The sequence below is a fragment of the Acartia tonsa genome, chromosome 11, assembly GCF_053477335.1.
Source record: "Acartia tonsa isolate MP-2025a chromosome 11, ASM5347733v1, whole genome shotgun sequence".
In the NCBI taxonomy this organism is placed as follows: Eukaryota; Metazoa; Arthropoda; class Copepoda; order Calanoida; family Acartiidae; genus Acartia; species Acartia tonsa.
The window spans coordinates 4,359,200-4,376,885 of NC_137270.1; the positions used below are offsets into that span (position 1 = coordinate 4,359,200).

General features: G+C 35.4%; 1 protein-coding gene across 7 annotated transcripts in view; it reads right to left on the reverse strand.

The window, feature by feature from the left end:
* Positions 1-4,111: 4,111 nt before the first annotated feature.
* Positions 4,112-17,686, reverse strand: part of Dysb (dystrobrevin binding protein dysbindin) — a 28,362-nt gene continuing 14,787 nt past the window's right edge. The window contains exons 14-17 of one of the 7 annotated variants that reach the window (XR_013883753.1): positions 17,455-17,577; positions 16,382-16,797; positions 4,730-5,000; positions 4,112-4,587 (exon numbers count right to left, since the gene is read on the reverse strand). Coding sequence is in view for 6 of the 7 variants with exons in the window: in XM_080176123.1 (XP_080032249.1) it covers positions 16,397-16,797; positions 17,455-17,577 (524 nt within the window). In the remaining variant the exon portion in view is untranslated. Of the gene's footprint in view, positions 5,001-16,381; positions 16,798-17,454; positions 17,578-17,686 lie in introns of all 7 variants that reach the window. The other 6 variants (XM_080176123.1, XM_080176122.1, XM_080176121.1 and 3 more) reach the window with 6 other exon arrangements.

Sequence of the window (17,686 nt, forward strand, 5' to 3'; positions counted from 1 at the left end):
ACTTTTTAAATCATTAATACTCAAAAATGAATGTATGCTTAAATATATTCATTTGGTCTAAATTCAACAATTAAACTTCTGACCAAACGATCCTTATGAATTGATAAATTCTTTTAAAAATCAAATGTTGGCCCGTCCATCCGTCACGGACAGTTGGCTCTTTTCGTTGATTTGAACAGGCTAGAATTGTCTGTTTGATTCCATACTATGCATGGTGATTCCTAAAGTAGTTAGGTGCGATTTAGAAAGCGTTACCAGAATGTCCGTACGTCCATTTGAAACATGTTGATTTTTAACTTTTTAACAAATTACAATGTTATAAGCGAAACATATCCATAATCAAGTCCTAAAAATGAAGTATGTCCTTAAACAATATCCTTAATAAAACTGTAGGTATTTAAGCAGTTTTCAACAAATTTACTTACGATTTTGTTTCGACTTTTATTCCTTTATATACTGAATATTCAGTTCTGACACTCTGTAGTTTGTATATGTTAATCTTCGTTTATCCTACCGTTTCAGTGCTTCACTTTTATGGATATTGCCATCCTCGTTTATTTAATTATCTGAAATCTTCGCTAAGGTTTCATTTCTAACTTCTTTCTTATATACTAGCGGCTTCGCCCATAGCCTCTAGGGGCTTTGCCCCAAGAGGTTTAATAAATTTTTGTGTTATTTTGATTTAAAAAGAAGTAAACCAATTTTTTTTTTTTTGGGGGGGGGGAGGTTAGTCGACTCCCCTTATTAAAGGAGACTATCCACGAACAAGAGGAAGTGATTCTAAGCACCTTCCAGCATTGATCCATAGTATTTTTTAGTGAATATACTAGGTTTATGTTTAATATTTACTTTCTCGACTAAAAAGTTAAGTTTCACCATGTTTTTATATGAAAAAAAACGTTGAAATGTTAAGCATTTTTGGTGCAATATCTTCAAATGTTTTTGATGAGTTCAAACTGACGTTTAAAATCGTTGACACAAAAATATATTATTGTGATTAAAAATATATATATTTAGAAAAACGGTTAATGTATTTTTGCAATTTACAGTATTTGATGCTTTTCTGCCGTATAATTGTTACTGGTTACGGAGATCTTAAGCTTCAGACAGACAGACACCGTACTACTTTGTATTATAGATTACAATAACTCGAAACACATGATAAAAATTATTTAGGTGAATTATTTGCAAGATAAGAAAAACAAGGATGTTGACATCCATAAAAACGAAGCTCTGAAATGGCAGGAGTGTCAGAACTAAATCAGCAGAATATAAGCTAATTTGTAAGTAAATTTGTTTTAAAACTACTTAAAAACAAAATACTGTTTAAGGACATGTAAAGGAATCAGTATTCCAAAAATAAGATCAATAGGAAAGTTGTATCATACAAAAAGTTGTTGTCAAAAAGTAAAAAATCAGCATGTTTGAAATGAACGTAAGGACATTCGGGTAACGATTATAGAGTTGCTACGCTTTGTAAATCATACCTAACTGTTATAGAAATCATCTAACAAAGTTTGAAATCAATAGAACAATTCTAACAGGCCTAAATTAACGATAAGAACTATCGATTACGGACGTATGGACAATAATTATAGGAGAGCTTTGCATTTAAAAATTAAGTTACTGTCAACGGTAACAAAATAAATAACACTAACATAAAAACTAGTATACGAATTTACGAAAACTGTTATGTAACTATCTCTTTCCCCAGTCGATGAAACAAAATAAAATCACAGTTCAGTTGTCAACAATCCTAAATAAGAACTTTACTGTTAAACTAAAAACTATTCAACCTATTAGAACCCACTCAATACATGTGTTAGTGTTAGACGTTGTTTTTTTTAATGTTTACATTTAGCAGATAAAATTTTTGTTAAGTTTCCAAAAAGAAAGTTCAGAGTTGCCATGTTATTAAACAAGGACAATTATTCCCAATAGTAGAATATCATGAATATGATGATAGAAAATTCTTTTCTCGCATTCATTCGAATCCGGTTCTCATCCATACGAAAAAACTATGTCTAGCATCGTTTTATATCCAGCTTTCTACGAATATAAAAATGTACAATCATAAGATTAAAACCAGTTTTTTAAATCTTATAATTGTACATTCTATATCCGCGGAAAGCCGTTTATAATACAATGCGAGAAATAGCTATTCTCGCATTCATAGATGTCACAAATATATCTTCTCTCTAGGCATAAGGAAATTCAGGTAAACAAGCTAGCTTGCTATCATTATTTATTACTTACTACGTTCTAAACCGATTAATACCCAGTGGATTAAAACATTTCTCTCACCACAGATAAGGAATCTCGACCACAAAGATTTTTTTATCCAATCTTGACAAGTGAGGTATTTTTGGAAAGAGGAATATACATAGAAAACGCCTATGTAAATTAGAAAATCCGCAGAAATCATATTTGCAAGTTATTTGGAAAAATCTGCAATGTTAATTTGCAAAATTAATTTCATGCCCTAAACGACTGATTTAGAAAAAAATCTTTTTATGAAATGTGTTTATCTATAAGTTTAGAACATACTTAAGGCAAAAAACTTTTCTTTAGTGTTACTTTTTTCACCTTATATATGAAAAAAAGCAGTTTCTCACAATTTATGATAAAAAAGGTATAGGAACAAAAAATATTTTTTTTTCTTGATGTAAACACAATAATTGGCATAAAATCTATCATCCTAAATGTAAAAATCAGATATAGACTCCTTTTTAGAGCAAATATAGTGCAAAAAGTAATCAAGACATTTTTGCAAAGTATGAAAATCTAAAGAAAATAGTTCTTTTTGATTTTGATATACATATCAGATAAATGTATATAAAATTAGTGATCAAAAACTATAAAACAAGTTATAACTTTTTTCAACCCTATCATTGATTAAAATGCACTTTTAGGTTTACTCATTACCAAAGTTGCACATAAAAACTCTTATAATTAAGTTATTAAACAAAATAAATTCAAATCAACAATTAGGCATTTTTTATAATGCAGTAGACCATTTTGTAGTTGTTTTTTTGGCCTTTATTTTGTTTAATTACTTCATAAAAAGAGTTTTTATGCACTGCTTCAGTAATTCTTAAACCTAAAAGTGCAATTTAATCAATGACAGTGTTGAAAAAACTTATAACATGTTTTATAGTTTTTGATCACTAATTTTATATACATTTATCTGATATGTATATCAAAAGCAAAAAGAACAATTTTCTTTAGATTTTCATACTTTGTAAAAATGTCTTGGTTACTTTTTGCACTATATTGACTCTAAAAAGGATTCTATATCTGATTTTTACATTTAGGATGATATATTTTATGCTAATTATTGTGTTTACATCAAGAAAAAACTTTTTTTTTGTTCCTATACCTTTTTTTATCATAAAATGTGAGAAACTACTTTTTTCATATATAAGGTGAAAAAAGTAACACTAAAGAAATTTTTTTTGCCTTAAGTATGTTCTAAACTTATAGATAAACACATTTCATAAAAAGATTTTTTTCTAAATCAGTCATTTAGGGCATGAAATTAATTTTGCAAATTAACATTGCAGATTTTTGCAAATAACTTGCAAATATGATTTCTGCGGATTTTCTAATTTACATAGGCGTTTTCTATGTATATTCCTCTTTCCAAAAATACCTCACTTGTCAAGATTCGATAAAAATTTCTTTGTGGTCGAGATTCCATAACTGTGTCACCATACGAAATGTCTAGCATTGTATTATATCCAATTTTCTGCGAATGTAAAAATGTAAAATTTAGCCCCGAGAGGCCGAAGGCACGGGCTAAAAAATTGGTTTTAATCTTTTATTTGTACATTTTTAGTTCTCGGAAAGCTGCTTATAATACGATGCGATGAACAACTGTTCTGCTTTTGACAATAGAATCCGAACTCAAATTAAATATGTATTTTAACAACTAAGGAATTCCTTTAAATGATTACGGAATTATGCTGAAAAATTTCAATTTTACTCAGTCGATGCTCTTTTTTTCTGACAAACAGTCCTCAAACGTATAAGTAAACAGTTTATTGAAAATGCAGACCTACAATAGAGTTGAATTGTAGAGTTACTTTGCCAACATAAAGATACATAAAAGTATTGCTAAAGAATATATTTCAACTAACAAATAAAGAATAGTAACACAATAATATAGATTTTGCTATCTTATATAATTTAGGTGCTCTAAGTATATAGTTTTTATTTTGAGGTGCATGAAATTTAAAGTACAGAACATTTAAAACTAATTTTAATCACTTTCAAATTATTGGCTTTGTTTAAAAATCACAGAATTAAAATGCATAGAAGAACAGTGTCTTAAAACTCAATTTCAATTTGGAGGGGGGGGGGGGGTGTCACTTTTTTCTTTACAATGCATTTGTTGGCTTCAAAAAGTGACACATCCACCCTACCCTTTACCTTTTCAAAGTATTTGATCGTATACAAAATCAAATTTATTACTAGAATAAATTTTTCCTTAAGTAGGTAAGCTCTTGAGAAATTTAAAAATTGAAAAAATCCACGACAATTACGTAATAATAATAATAGTTGTTTATCGCATTGTATTATAGACAGCTTTCCGCAGACATTAAATGGAAAATTATAGGAATACAACCAGTTGTGTTAGCCCCGATAGGCAGGAGGACCGGGCTAACAAAACTGGCATTAATATTATTTTAATCATTTTTTAATATTCGTGGAAAATTTTCTGTATTACGATGCTATACATGATTTTCAGTATGGCTGAGAACCGGTTCTATTCCAGCAAATATTAATCGGTTTGGAAGCCATACTGGAAAACATTTTTTTGTTTCTTTTGTCAAATTATTGGTGTAAATTATAACAATTAAAATACAGAAAAATAGCATACAACCCTCATCAATCAAACAAACAATTAAATCACAGAACAAGGACAAATTAGTATAAAAATTGCTATAGGGCGCAGCCTATTAAATTAGATGAATAATACTAAAAATGCCTGTTATAACCTTTTGAAATAGTTTAGTTCAGAGAGTCGGGCTGAGAACACGCATTTTGCAAGCTCTCCCCCGCCCTACCCCATGTGTTAAGCTCAGTTCTACCTTCCCCCTCTCTCTCAACTAGTTCCCCTCTCCCCACTGCCCGTGGTCACTCCGCAGTTGGAGGAAAGGGAAGACACTGTAGCCAGAGGGCACCTCGTATTTAGGCCTGGCAATGTGTATGTGTTAACGTATCGGTCAATTGTTAGCACAAAAAATGTGAAAATAAAACATTAATGAATTAAAAAATTTTTAAACTTATGTGTAACCTAATCGCTTTAATTTAATGAACAATTTTTGGTGAAAACACTCTCAAAATTTTGTTGATAATTTATCGGTCTGGCAACATTTTACCGGCGCAAAGTACTCCCGACAAATAAGCTCTCCCATTGGCTAACATTTTTTCGCGTCCCACTATTGGTCAGCTGACCCACACTCACACAGCACCCTCGGATCCGCCATCTTCACTTCATCATGGCCTGTAGTACGTGTGACAACCCAGAATATTGGTCAAAATTTAAAACAAATTTGGACGCAGCTTTGGATGTTAAGTTTAAAGAATATGATGCGAATATAGCTAAGGTAAGGGATGAGCTTATTCATAGTACTTTTGCCAGTCACAAAACCGAAATAAACGATATTAAATTGAGAGTCTCAGATTTAAATGTTAAAATCCAATCTATTGAAGGCATAGAAAATTTCGTCGATGCTAAATCTGTTGCAAGTGAACAAAAAGCGATTAGGACCACAATTACACAACAAAAAGACTACTTAAACTCTGTCGAATCGTCGAGAGAAAATTTCGTCAAATTTCAACTTCTACAAAACTCGATAAGAGAGCAAAGGTGCCGCGATTGGAGTTGTAGAATAGTGAACTTTCAGCAGCCATGGAGCCGTGAAAATATTACTGAGTTTATCATATTTAGAAACATTATAAGGCCCACCCTTGAAGCCGCTGTTAAACGAGGGGAATTAGAATATATCCCTTCACATTTTTGTGATATCGTCGAGCGTGCTCATATGCTCCCATATACAAAGGGCCAGATCCCCGTTTTTATTTTTCGTTTTATGTCTAGATCCTACCTCGACGCGTGGATGAACAATAAGAAGGCCGTGCTTGACCGTTACAACGCCGAGATCAAGAGGTTCAACCCCAGGAACAATGCGTCACCGGTCCCGTTCTTCCCCAATAGGTCAGTCCAGGCGAAACAAGATATGTCAGACCTCAACAGGAAGACCATGACCTTTGTATATGCCACAAACCAGATTTCGAGAGCCAAAGTCGCTGGCCAACATGTTCAATTCCAGCTCAAGAACGGCAGCCGCTGGATACGCTGCCTTAACCCATTCGGCAAAGACCTGAAGGAAATGGCCCAACCCATACCTGGAAGCGAGGATTTTTTTCTGTCTGAGGCACCGCCAATCCTTCGTTTTAACAAGCTAGCGCCTGAGGAAAGGAAAACATTCTTCTCGAATCAGGCTGATTTAACAGAGGATGACTTCCCAAGGCAGTTTAGTACGATCACAGCCCACCCTGCCAGCACGATCCAACATAATTTAACGTCTGCCCCTGCCCCAGTTCTTGGGGACCTGACTGTGTTTCCTCCCATAGACTCTGCCGCAACAGTCGCAACCGCCGCACCTAGTGCCGCCGTTGCACCAGCCGCACAGCCCGCTCGATCAGTGCCTGCCACCGCCGCATCCGCCGCCGCCGCTGTATTCACCGCCGCTCCTGCCGCCGCGCTCACCGCCGCACCTGCCGCCGTGACCGCCGCCGCATCTGCCGCCACGTCTGCCGCACTTGCCGCCGTGTCTGTCGCCGTACCTGCAGCATCTATTGCCGCACCTACCGCCACACACACCGCCGCACCTAGTGCCGCCACGTCTGCCGCTGCACCTACCGCATCTGCCGCATCTACACTTGCCGTTGACTCAGCACCTTCTGATCCTGTTGCCACGAAGGCATTTACCGTTGACTCAGCACCTTCTGATCCTGTTGCCACGAGGGCCAAAGCTAGAGACACCGCCAACAAAGCTAAGCGCACAGCAACAAAGGCGGTAATCACAACATGAAGTTAAGTATCTTATACAGCAAAAAAAAGGTACCTAACAAAGAAAAACATTCAGCATAGTTATTATTATTATTATTATTTTCAAATGATTTATCTTCAAAATGATTGAATGCTTTGGATCTACGCGAACTTTATAATATTATAATATTATAATATTATTATATATTACCTAAGTTGTTAGAACGTCCACATCGCATATTAATTTTAATCTATTTTTCTTTTCTTTCTGCTGATTAGCATATAAAATACATGGAACTTGTATGAAAATGAGTAGGGGGAACTAAACTAGCTTTTAATGTGTTGCCACCCCCAACACACACATAAACTAAACGCTATCGGAATAAATATAGTAAATATAGCAATTTTTTCCGTTTCAACGATAATATTTTGTATATTAACTATTTTTATTTATTTATTTATTTGTCCACTAATATCTACTGTGTTTCAGATGTCCATACTTGACGTTAAGACGATTCCTCCTGCGGTGCTCCTGGACCAGCTCTGCTATGACAAACCTCCCTAATGATCAGATTAACCAGGATTACGGTAACTTAAACGATAACATTGGTCTAAATCTTATGAATCCGATTTACGGCGACTACTTTAACGATTTTGAGAATGAATTCGGAATAAATTGCGTTTTTTCAAGTGAACAAGGTATCGTACAGAAACTGAAAACATTCAATGAAAACCTTCTCAATATTTTTAGTATTAATTGTCAGTCATTACATTCTAAATACAATGATATTGTCTCCACTGTAGACTTCTTTAGGCAACATGATATCCACTTAAATGTCCTGTGTTTTCAAGAATTATGGCTAAATAAGGATGTAAATATGGATTGCTATGGGATTAATAATTACGATTGGCATGTTAAACTCCGCACAAAAAATAGGGGGGGAGGGGTGGGTATTTTAGTAAGCAAATATTATAAAGTAGATAAACTATTTGATAAGTTCTCATTTAAAGAAAATATTCTTGAATCTATTTGCTTAAAAATTTCCCACAATGGACTAAAGTTTTGCTTATTAAATTGCTATCGGCCACCCAATCAAAATAATGCTGAAATAGAAGAATTTTTTGAACTTTTTCTAGACCTAATTGATAGAATAGCAGCTTTAAGCATACCATACTTCATTGTGGGAGATTTCAATTTCGACCTTTTCAAAATAAATAATATAAATAGCAACTCCATGAGAATTATTGAGTCTTTTTCTTTTAACGGTATCATAAATACTGTTACCAGAGCTACTAGAGTCACTAGAACCACAGCAACCCTTCTTGATTTATTCGGGGTAGGTAACTTTATTCAAAACCTAATGTCTTCTTTTGTTTTAACATCAAAAATTTCCGATCACTTGCCAATTATTAATTCATTCCGAATAGACAAAGTAAATAAACCAAAACTTCCAGATTTCTTTGAAAAAAGAGAATTGAATGATGAAAACTTTGATGCCTTAAACTATGCACTCTACCACACTAACTGGAATCACGTTTTAAGTCAAGACAACACAAACATTGCTTATGATAATTTTATTTCAACCTTTTTGAGACTTTATAATGAAAAGTGTCCAGTTAGAAAAAAACGTAAAAACAAACGTACCCAGCCCCAGCAGCCTTTCATGTCAGACTACTTATTGCGTTGTAGATTGCATAGAGATATTTTGTATAGCAACTTTTTAAAAGACAAAACAATTGAAAATGAAAGTATTTACAATGTCTATAGGAATAATTACAATAGGCAAGTGAGAAGAGCAAAGATTGATTATTACAGAAAACAAATAAGGGATGCAAACGGGGATGGGAAAAAACTTTGGAAAACTCTAAAGGAAGTCATTGGGTTTAGTAAATCTTCCCCTGAGTGCACATACCTTCAAGTAGGCCCAAACAAAATTGAAAATGACCAAGAAATAGCTAACGAATTTAATCGTTATTTTAGTCAGATTGGGTCTTCCCTAAGGCCTGAAATTCCTTCCACCCCCAAAAACTTCTTTGAATATTTACCACCCCCATGTCAAGATTCCCTCTTCTTTGAGCCATTGTACCCATTCAAAGTTATTAATATCATTCGTAGTATTAAACCTAAGCGTTCCACAGACATCAATGATGTCTCGATGTATGTTCTGTCTCGCTGTGCTGATACCATTGCCACTCCCCTAACACATGTTTATAATTTATCACTTCAAAATGGCACTTTTCCTGAAAAAATGAAAACTTCCAAAATAGTTGTCCTTCACAAATCAGGTTCACTCAGCGAGGCAGATAATCATCGAGGAATTTCTCTCATTGATAACTTTTCCAAACCCATTGAAAAATATGTCTGTGATACGCTGGTTAAGTTCTTAGAAGATCGGTCTTTTTTTAGCAATCGCCAGTTTGGCTTCATGAAAGGGATCTCAACCTTTCACAATGTATTGAACTTAAGCACATTGATCACCCAAGCACTCAGTCGAGACGCTTCCTGTATGGCCATATTTTTGGACATAAGGAAGTGTTTCGACATGATAAATAGGGACATCCTTTTTAGCAAACTGGAGAATTCAGGGATAAGGGGGGTTGCACTTGAGTGGTTCCGTAGTTACTATGCAAATAGAAAACAGCGTGTATTTTTTAAGGGCCTTTTCTCCTCTACAATTGAATTCATTATCATTGGCGTACTCCAGGGGTCAGTCCTGGGACCAATTCTTTTTTTAATTTTTATCAATGACCTTGTTTCATGCAGTGAAGAGATCCTAATCAATCTCTTTGCTGATGACGCAGTGGGATTCATTGAAAAGCAGAATATTATTCAATTGATTAACCTTGCAAGGGAGCTTGTCCCCAGACTGACCCAATGGTACAATGCCAATAAGCTTCTCATTCACCCCCGCAAGACCAAATGTATGGTCTTTTCCTCCCCCCGTGAGATACTCACCCCCGCTGAGCTCGCTGCTAAGACCAACTTTGAAGTCTATGTAAACATGAATAATCATAATGAAAATGATGAGTCAAAAATCACTAAGTTGGATCTTGTGAGCGGTACCAATGAGGGTAGTATTAAACACTTGGGAATTCAATTAGACGAGAAAATGAAGTTTTCTTATCATCTTGAAAAAGTCTATAGCAAAGTCTCTAAAATAATTTATAGTATGAAAGTAATGCGTCATTTGTTGGACAAGAAACACCTAAAGCTACTCTATTCTTCTTATATTAAGTCGAATATCGAATATTGTTGTCTCCTGTTCACTGCCTGTCCTATGTATCTGTTAGCACCAATCATTAAGTTGCAGAAGCAGGCCATTAGAATAATCGAAAATTTGCCAAGCAGAGCTCACACAGCTGAATTTTTAAAATCTAATGGCATACTTCCGTTTAACCTGTTAATTGAATTCAATGTTTGTAAATTCATGCACGCCTATAAATTAGGCAATTTTCCCAAAATCTTTGAAAACACCTGGAATTTTGTTCAAGACAGACATACATATGGCACTAGGAACAGGAACAACTTTGCTTACGAACCGGGCACCAATAGAAACTTTCTCCTGCACGCCCCTCTTAACTCTTTCCCAACTATCTTCAACAACCTTCCACTTGAAATTAAACTAATTGATAATAAAAATATTTTTAAGAAAAAATGTTTTACTTATTACCTAAACAAGATTGAGTTTTAAAAAGTAAATATTTCCTTTACAACCTTCCACTTGAAATTAAACTAATTGATAATAAAAATATTTTCAAGAAAAAATGTTTTACTTATTACCTAAACAAGATTGAGTTTTAAAAAGCAAATATTTTATTTTTTTCTCTTCCTTTACTTAACAATTTTTGTTCTAACTAAGTTTCTATCCGTATTTTTAGCCCTCGACTTTCTTAAGCATTTAATTTCTTTATTAAAAATCAATAAAACAGCATTTCTTTAACCTCAAATCTCAACGAATAGGTTCCGTAGGAACCGACACACATACCTATGTATAGAGTAGCTTGGCATATTTTGTTTCTTATCCATTTTATTCATTTTACATTTTATATTTTGACTTTGACTTTTTCCTTTATATTATATATTTTTATCAAGCAGCTAACGAATCGCGCAACCTCTACCTCTATCTATCTAACAAAAAATAACAAAGTTTTTTTGAATTTTGACCGAAAATATATTTATTTATTTAAATTTAGATATCAAAAATTTTGTGATGACTATCGCTGACTGGTTAAGCTCATGTAGTGGGCATAGCCATCTACTCGTCGTAGTCGCTGGAGTCGCCGACGTCGTCGGGTTCCTGTTGGAGGAGCTCCTCCAGAAGGTCCTGCTGGACGGTGACCAGGCGGTCCATTGCGGCGATGGAATCCATATTAGCCTGGAAGGAGCGGGCGTACGTGGGCATTACTGATATTAACCTCACGACTAACCCATAGTTGGAATACATCATGCGGAGGATTTCCTCATCGATGGCGTCGTTGCGGAATCTCCTCCACATCAGCATGTCGCCCTCGTGCACAACGCCCATCAACCTCCTCTTGACCATAAACCAGAGGTCCAGACAGCGCCTGTCTACCCCCGGAAATGGGAGTAGATCAGGCACTGCCGCGAGGTTCAGCAGCTGCTGGACGCCGTGCACGGGTACAGGATCATCGACTTCATCGCTAGAATTGAGCATAGCAATGAGCTCCTGCACCTGGTCATGGAGGGGAACATTTTCCTCACCTCCAGCCTCCTCCGGAACTTCCGGCGCCCCATCTGGTAAAGCACCTTGGCCTTGTCCTACTTCCTCTTCTTGATCCGACATCTTGGAGACAATTGAAATTTGACCTTACTTACCCCATATTTATACCCCCCTTGTGTTTTAATACCATGCATTATGCAATCTTAATTTAACTTATTAATTAGTAAATAACTTTCCCCACTTCCGATTTCCCGCGTATTTCCCCTATGCTTTACAACCAATTGTCTCCCTCCCACCCCTTTTTTTCCTTTATTCTACTGTGCTTTACCGGAAAACCACTCTTCCCCCCACCCCCTACTTTTTCTCCCCCCCTAGCATATACCAAACGATAAGCGCCGCTCTGTCTGTCTGGCTGGTAGCCACGACCGCGCACAAACCACTCACCACGCCCCATTTTCTCCCCCTCGCTTTTCCTCCCCCCCTCCCCCATACCTGTTCAATTCCTTGACCCATCTCCCTTATCCTAACTAGTCTCTCACTTCATCAACTTACATTTCTTATCCTTACTTTTTTTATGCTAATGCTAAATTAATCCATAGTAAAATATTAACAGACATCCTATTACTTTATACATCTTTCAAATAAAAAATAAAAAGTTCATAGCAAGATATCTAGGATTTATTAAAAAACAAATCAATGAATTTATGGTAAACTATTTTTAAAAATTATATTTAACTACTTTTTTTTAAAACTAAACTGTATTATTTCTCATTTTGCAGCTTTTTTTTTCTGTTGATTCATTGTTGATTTTTGTGAACGTCTTGCGGATATTTCCGCGGTTGTTTTTATATTTCCGCGGTTGTTTTTGCGGATATTTTGCGGATATCTTGTATATAAAGTCGTAGAGAACTTGACCATAACTGGTCCAGACCGGAAATGGACAACTTCTGGAGCTATAGTTGGAGACAAGCCCCCTCTTGTGCAGTTATCTGCTCAGCAATTTCACCTAATTTAGTTTCATGATACTCCATGTCCTTGTTCGGGTTGTACAGTGTGAGTGCCAACTCGGTTTCTAAATAACCCTGTTGGTATAGTAGACGGGCTACCTCACGACGCACTTCCTCACTGACATTGTCACCATTAACTATATTGAGAAGTCGTTGATATGTTATTGTCAATCTATTGCGTAACGGCTGCCACATTTGTTGGTATTCTTCCTCTCCGAACATTTCGTGCCTAAACAACAGTAAGATTTAAACTCCACTAAAGCAAAGCTATAACCAAATTGTGCGCGCATTAGCACGCCACAGCCTTTTTTAACATGACCCACTTTCACCCTTTACTTTCAAAAAAGAGTGAGATCAATGGATTATTGAAAACGTTTTCGAGCACAAACCACTCTCCCCTCACCTTCCCTCACCTCACCCTCCCTCATATTGTTGCCCCATTCACAGCCATGCTGTGACCAGTTCTCAAAACATAAAAATCAGATTCCGGAGGAATCGAACTTTACATATTTAGGGACACACTCCCATTATCAAAATACCAAAATCAGATTCCGTAGGAATCGCACATGACCTATTCTTTATTCTGTACAATTGTACAATTGTACATCATAGGATTATTATATCCATTCTCAAGAAATAAAAATCAGATTCCGTAGGAATCGAAACCAACCATTACACCTTGTTCACTTAAGTACATGATACGATTATATATTAGGATATCTTATTCATTCTTTGGATTTTTGGATTAGACCAAGTGTTATCGCGATATTTGCCGTTATCCTGTAATTATTGGTGTGGAGATGTCCTTAGACCCGGACAAAACTCCACTCTATAATGAAAATAATTTGTTATAAAGGAAACTGTCTATGTAGAGCTGAAAAGGGATCACAACGGGAATAGCGACTCCTTGTGGAGGTTTTGGTTCCTCAATTGTTCCGAATTTACGCTTGGAGAAGTTGCAACTGATAGTAGGAGGATGTCTGAAATACACAGCAAGATATTTTATTCTTTTGTTGTTAAGATTATTATTTATTTGCACATATAACATTGTATCGGCTTGGCAAGCGTCAAAGTACACCAGTGGCTCCACAACCCTTAAAGGGTTATGCCAACTATCTGGTACAATGTTGCATGGAATTTTTATTGTAAAATGTTATCTTCATCTTATTCGAACTGGCCTGGTAACTAGGTGGAGACGAAGTTCGGCCAATTCCATGCTAGGTACTTAATAATAGTTATTATGTATATTATTATATTATTATCAAACCTGCATCAAACATAACAAACCAGAAGAATCAAACAAATCAAAGCATAGTAACATAATGTATGATATATATCTAATAAAATATGTTGTACCTTTGAGGAAAATAAATCTTATCTTAAATCTTATCTAAGGATTTTCGGTAATTTATCCAAAACTAAGATCTCCTAATAAATACCTAGGTATGTCTCATTGTCTAATATACATATATCAAAATACTTTTTTGTGAATCATTGTTATGTTTGAGTTTTAAAATCTTTAAGTATGATCCTTAAGTATTTTTTTTAAAAACATTAATAGAAAGTTTGTGTTCTTTTGTATATATGCTACAAAAGGGACCTATAGGGTATAGTAGGAAGTATCTATTATTTAATTAATATGGAAAATTCTCATTGTCAATTATAAGGGGGGAGGGGGGGAAGTTCTGACACATTTGCGTAAACCTGGTATATAGGCTTTATCTTTGGACTGAGAGGATAGGTTATTAGGGATAAAATCATTCTTATATGATGAATTTTTAAGATTTTTTGGATAGGCCTCCACACAGTGAGCCCAGGAATCCAACTTTGTGGAAAAAATTATTTATGCCCAAAATCGAACTTTAGAAAACAATTATTTTAAAAGTCCATGTTAAAATTCATCATATTAGAGGAGGTTTGCCATTTTAAATTAATGAAAAATTTAAAAAATTAAAGTTTTTATGGCCTTCTGAAGTTGTTACCCTGGAATTCACGAAATTTAGATACAAAAATCTCCCAAAAAAAATATTTTTAAATTTTTTTTTGTTTTACTTGCCATTTAATCAAATATTAACTTAGGACGTAATGTAATACCATTTTAGAACCGTCATGCAATTATCTAACGCTGGATAACAAGAAACTAAATAGTTTTGTATAAAAAAACCTCTTGAATCCATATTAAAGAAAGTTGGTGAAAATGCAAAAAAAAGCACGTTAAATATTTTTTAAAGCTCTGATTCAAATACCTTGATCTTTTTAGCAACGAGGTGAAAATTTTTAGGATGAAGTTCTAGCATTAATTAGGCAATATATAAGAGGATCCCATTGGTCTTATCAACTTTCACTTAGTTGCTTAACCTCTATAGATATTTTTGTAAAGGTCGTTTTAAGCTATTTTTAGTGTATAATCCTTATATAATTTGTTGCCGGATTTCATTATAGAGAAAAATCCTTTTACAGGGTAAAAATCTGGCAAAATGCCTTTCCGAAAAATCATGGCATAAAATTTTCCCACCAGTGGTGGAAAAGTTAGAGCACCTCAAAATAAAATTTTACTATGCCCTTGTGTATTGGACCCTGAGGGCCTCCTGGAGGGGCTACCAGAAATCTAAAGGTATCTTTAGAACCACAATGGCCGGCTCTAACTGCAATCAGAAGAAATCAGAGATAATTGCCGGCCGCCTTCCGTCCTTTAATTGGCGGCAAAGTTAGCACACCAAAAAAATGACAATTTTTTGTCGTGTTTTTTGCACACAGGGCGGCGTGTGTTTGTGGCGCAGCCACGTGTATTACCACTTTTTTGTAGGTCATTCCAAGCCGGATTGGCGGGTGTGCGGTTGGAGGTGGTCTGACCGGCCGTTTGGCCGACAGCCGCAGTTAAAGGTCGCAAAAATTGTCAAAAATTGAAGTTTTTGAGGATTTTTGGCATGCCAGTGCGGCCAGACTGCTTGGCTGACAGGCCTGGGACACATGTCACCTGACACACTGGGCCATTGCCCATCTTTGCTATTTTGCACAATTTTTTTCCCATCACTTCCCTGGCCGTGATGGCCATTCAAAGTGGCCTGGGTCAAAATCGACCAAAAACCAATTTTTGGGGGTGATATTTTGACCCCCCAATCATCTGGAGAGGGAGGAAGGGGTAATCTTGTTAATTCTGTAAAAGGTACTATAAAAACCTTTTAATTAAAAAAAAATTGTTTGATTTGGTTGAAAAATAAGGAAGTTATTAATTTTTTCCACAAAATTGGATTCCTGGGCTCACTGTGCTCCAGGTTCCGGAGCTCCAGGCCTCCAGGTGGTCTCTGTACACTTACAGGTAAAAATGGAAAAAAAAATTTTTTTTTGAAGAGTTAGAAGTCAGCTTATGAAACAAAATATGCATGTTTTTCTTCAAATATGTGAATAACATTCAAAAAGATGCATATTTTGTTTAATAAGTTGACCTCTAACTCTTAAAAAATTTTTTTCTTCTCCATTTTCAACTGTACAGAGACCACCTATAACCTATCCTCTCAGTCCAAAGATAAAGCCTATATACCAGGTTTACGCAAATGTGTCACCCCCCCCCCCCGGCCACCGCTTGATTGAAAAGTTAGCTTAAAAACAGTTTTTTAACAAAAGATCCTCACTTGAAAAACTAATATCTAATTAAGATTAATATTCTCCATAGTTTGACTAGGGGTGAAGTAAATGCTAGAATCCGAAACCATTCCCTCCCCTCCATCCACCACCTCTTCAGGGCTGCCTGCCCCACTACTATCGCTCATAACAGCTGATACAGTGACCACGTGACCTACTGTTGGCGCGCTTTTTAATTTTTCTGTTCCCGCTTTTATTGATGATTGCAAATTTTCTGTTGGACCACTTGATGATTCATTTGATGTATTTTTTTCAGTCTTGTTATTGCTCGCAATATTTTTGGTGGTATCTTGGATATCATTCTTTTTAGAAGCAAGTTTATCTTTGGAAGTTGAGCTAGGACAGGTAAGAAGTTTCTTTCTCTCTTCCTCTTCTTGGCTGTTACTGCCTACAAATCCATCTATACCTAAATGATTTTATTTTTAGAAATGACCAAGGACAATCAAGCTCATTAGTAACGCAGTTATGACAGCAATAGCATTTTAGAGAGGTAGTTGTTTATGTATATTGATACCATAAAGTGTTTTAATGGTAGAATTATGAGATTTAATTTTAAAAGACTCCACGTAATGCGTAAAGAAATTGATTTATTATAACTTGGATCTTACACCAGATTATCATTTATTCGCATAAAGTGAACCTTAAAGCCGGTTAAATAATGATCCACTCCATCCCTCCCCCCTTTACCCCATCCCCTCCCCTCGTACTGGATTAACGTATCAATATATGACAAGGAATAGCAACCTAAATTGACGACAATTTTTCCACTGTCATAATATCCTAAAATTCTATACCTATCCATTCGTAAATAAGAATGAGACTCGAACCATCACCTGCCAAACAACTTGCAAATGCGCTTCATGCCAGGGATCCAAAGGGATAAGACAAAGGCCGATTAATTTATGTACATCCCCAATGATGATACAAAACATTAACCCTTCTATTTATTATGTTTGTAATGATTGGAAACTCAACCAACCAATTAAAATTCAATTAAAGTCCGCAAAGTTGTTAAATTGTTAATCCAACGAACAAGAAAACGATCTTATGCTGAAATCATTACCGGTTATTGCAAGTTCAGTTGGAGATAAATCCAAAGGTTGGACAATGACAGATTCATTTCCACCATTTTCATCAACAGCTGTCAATATGGCGTCAGTTAGAATCTCATCTCCAATGTTGATACCTAAATATGGAAAAAATTGTATCGTGGATTTTTAAAGTAATGTAACACTTTATTTTGTAAAAATCACGTTGCTGCGACAAAACATGTAAAAAATCTGTAGATAATGGAA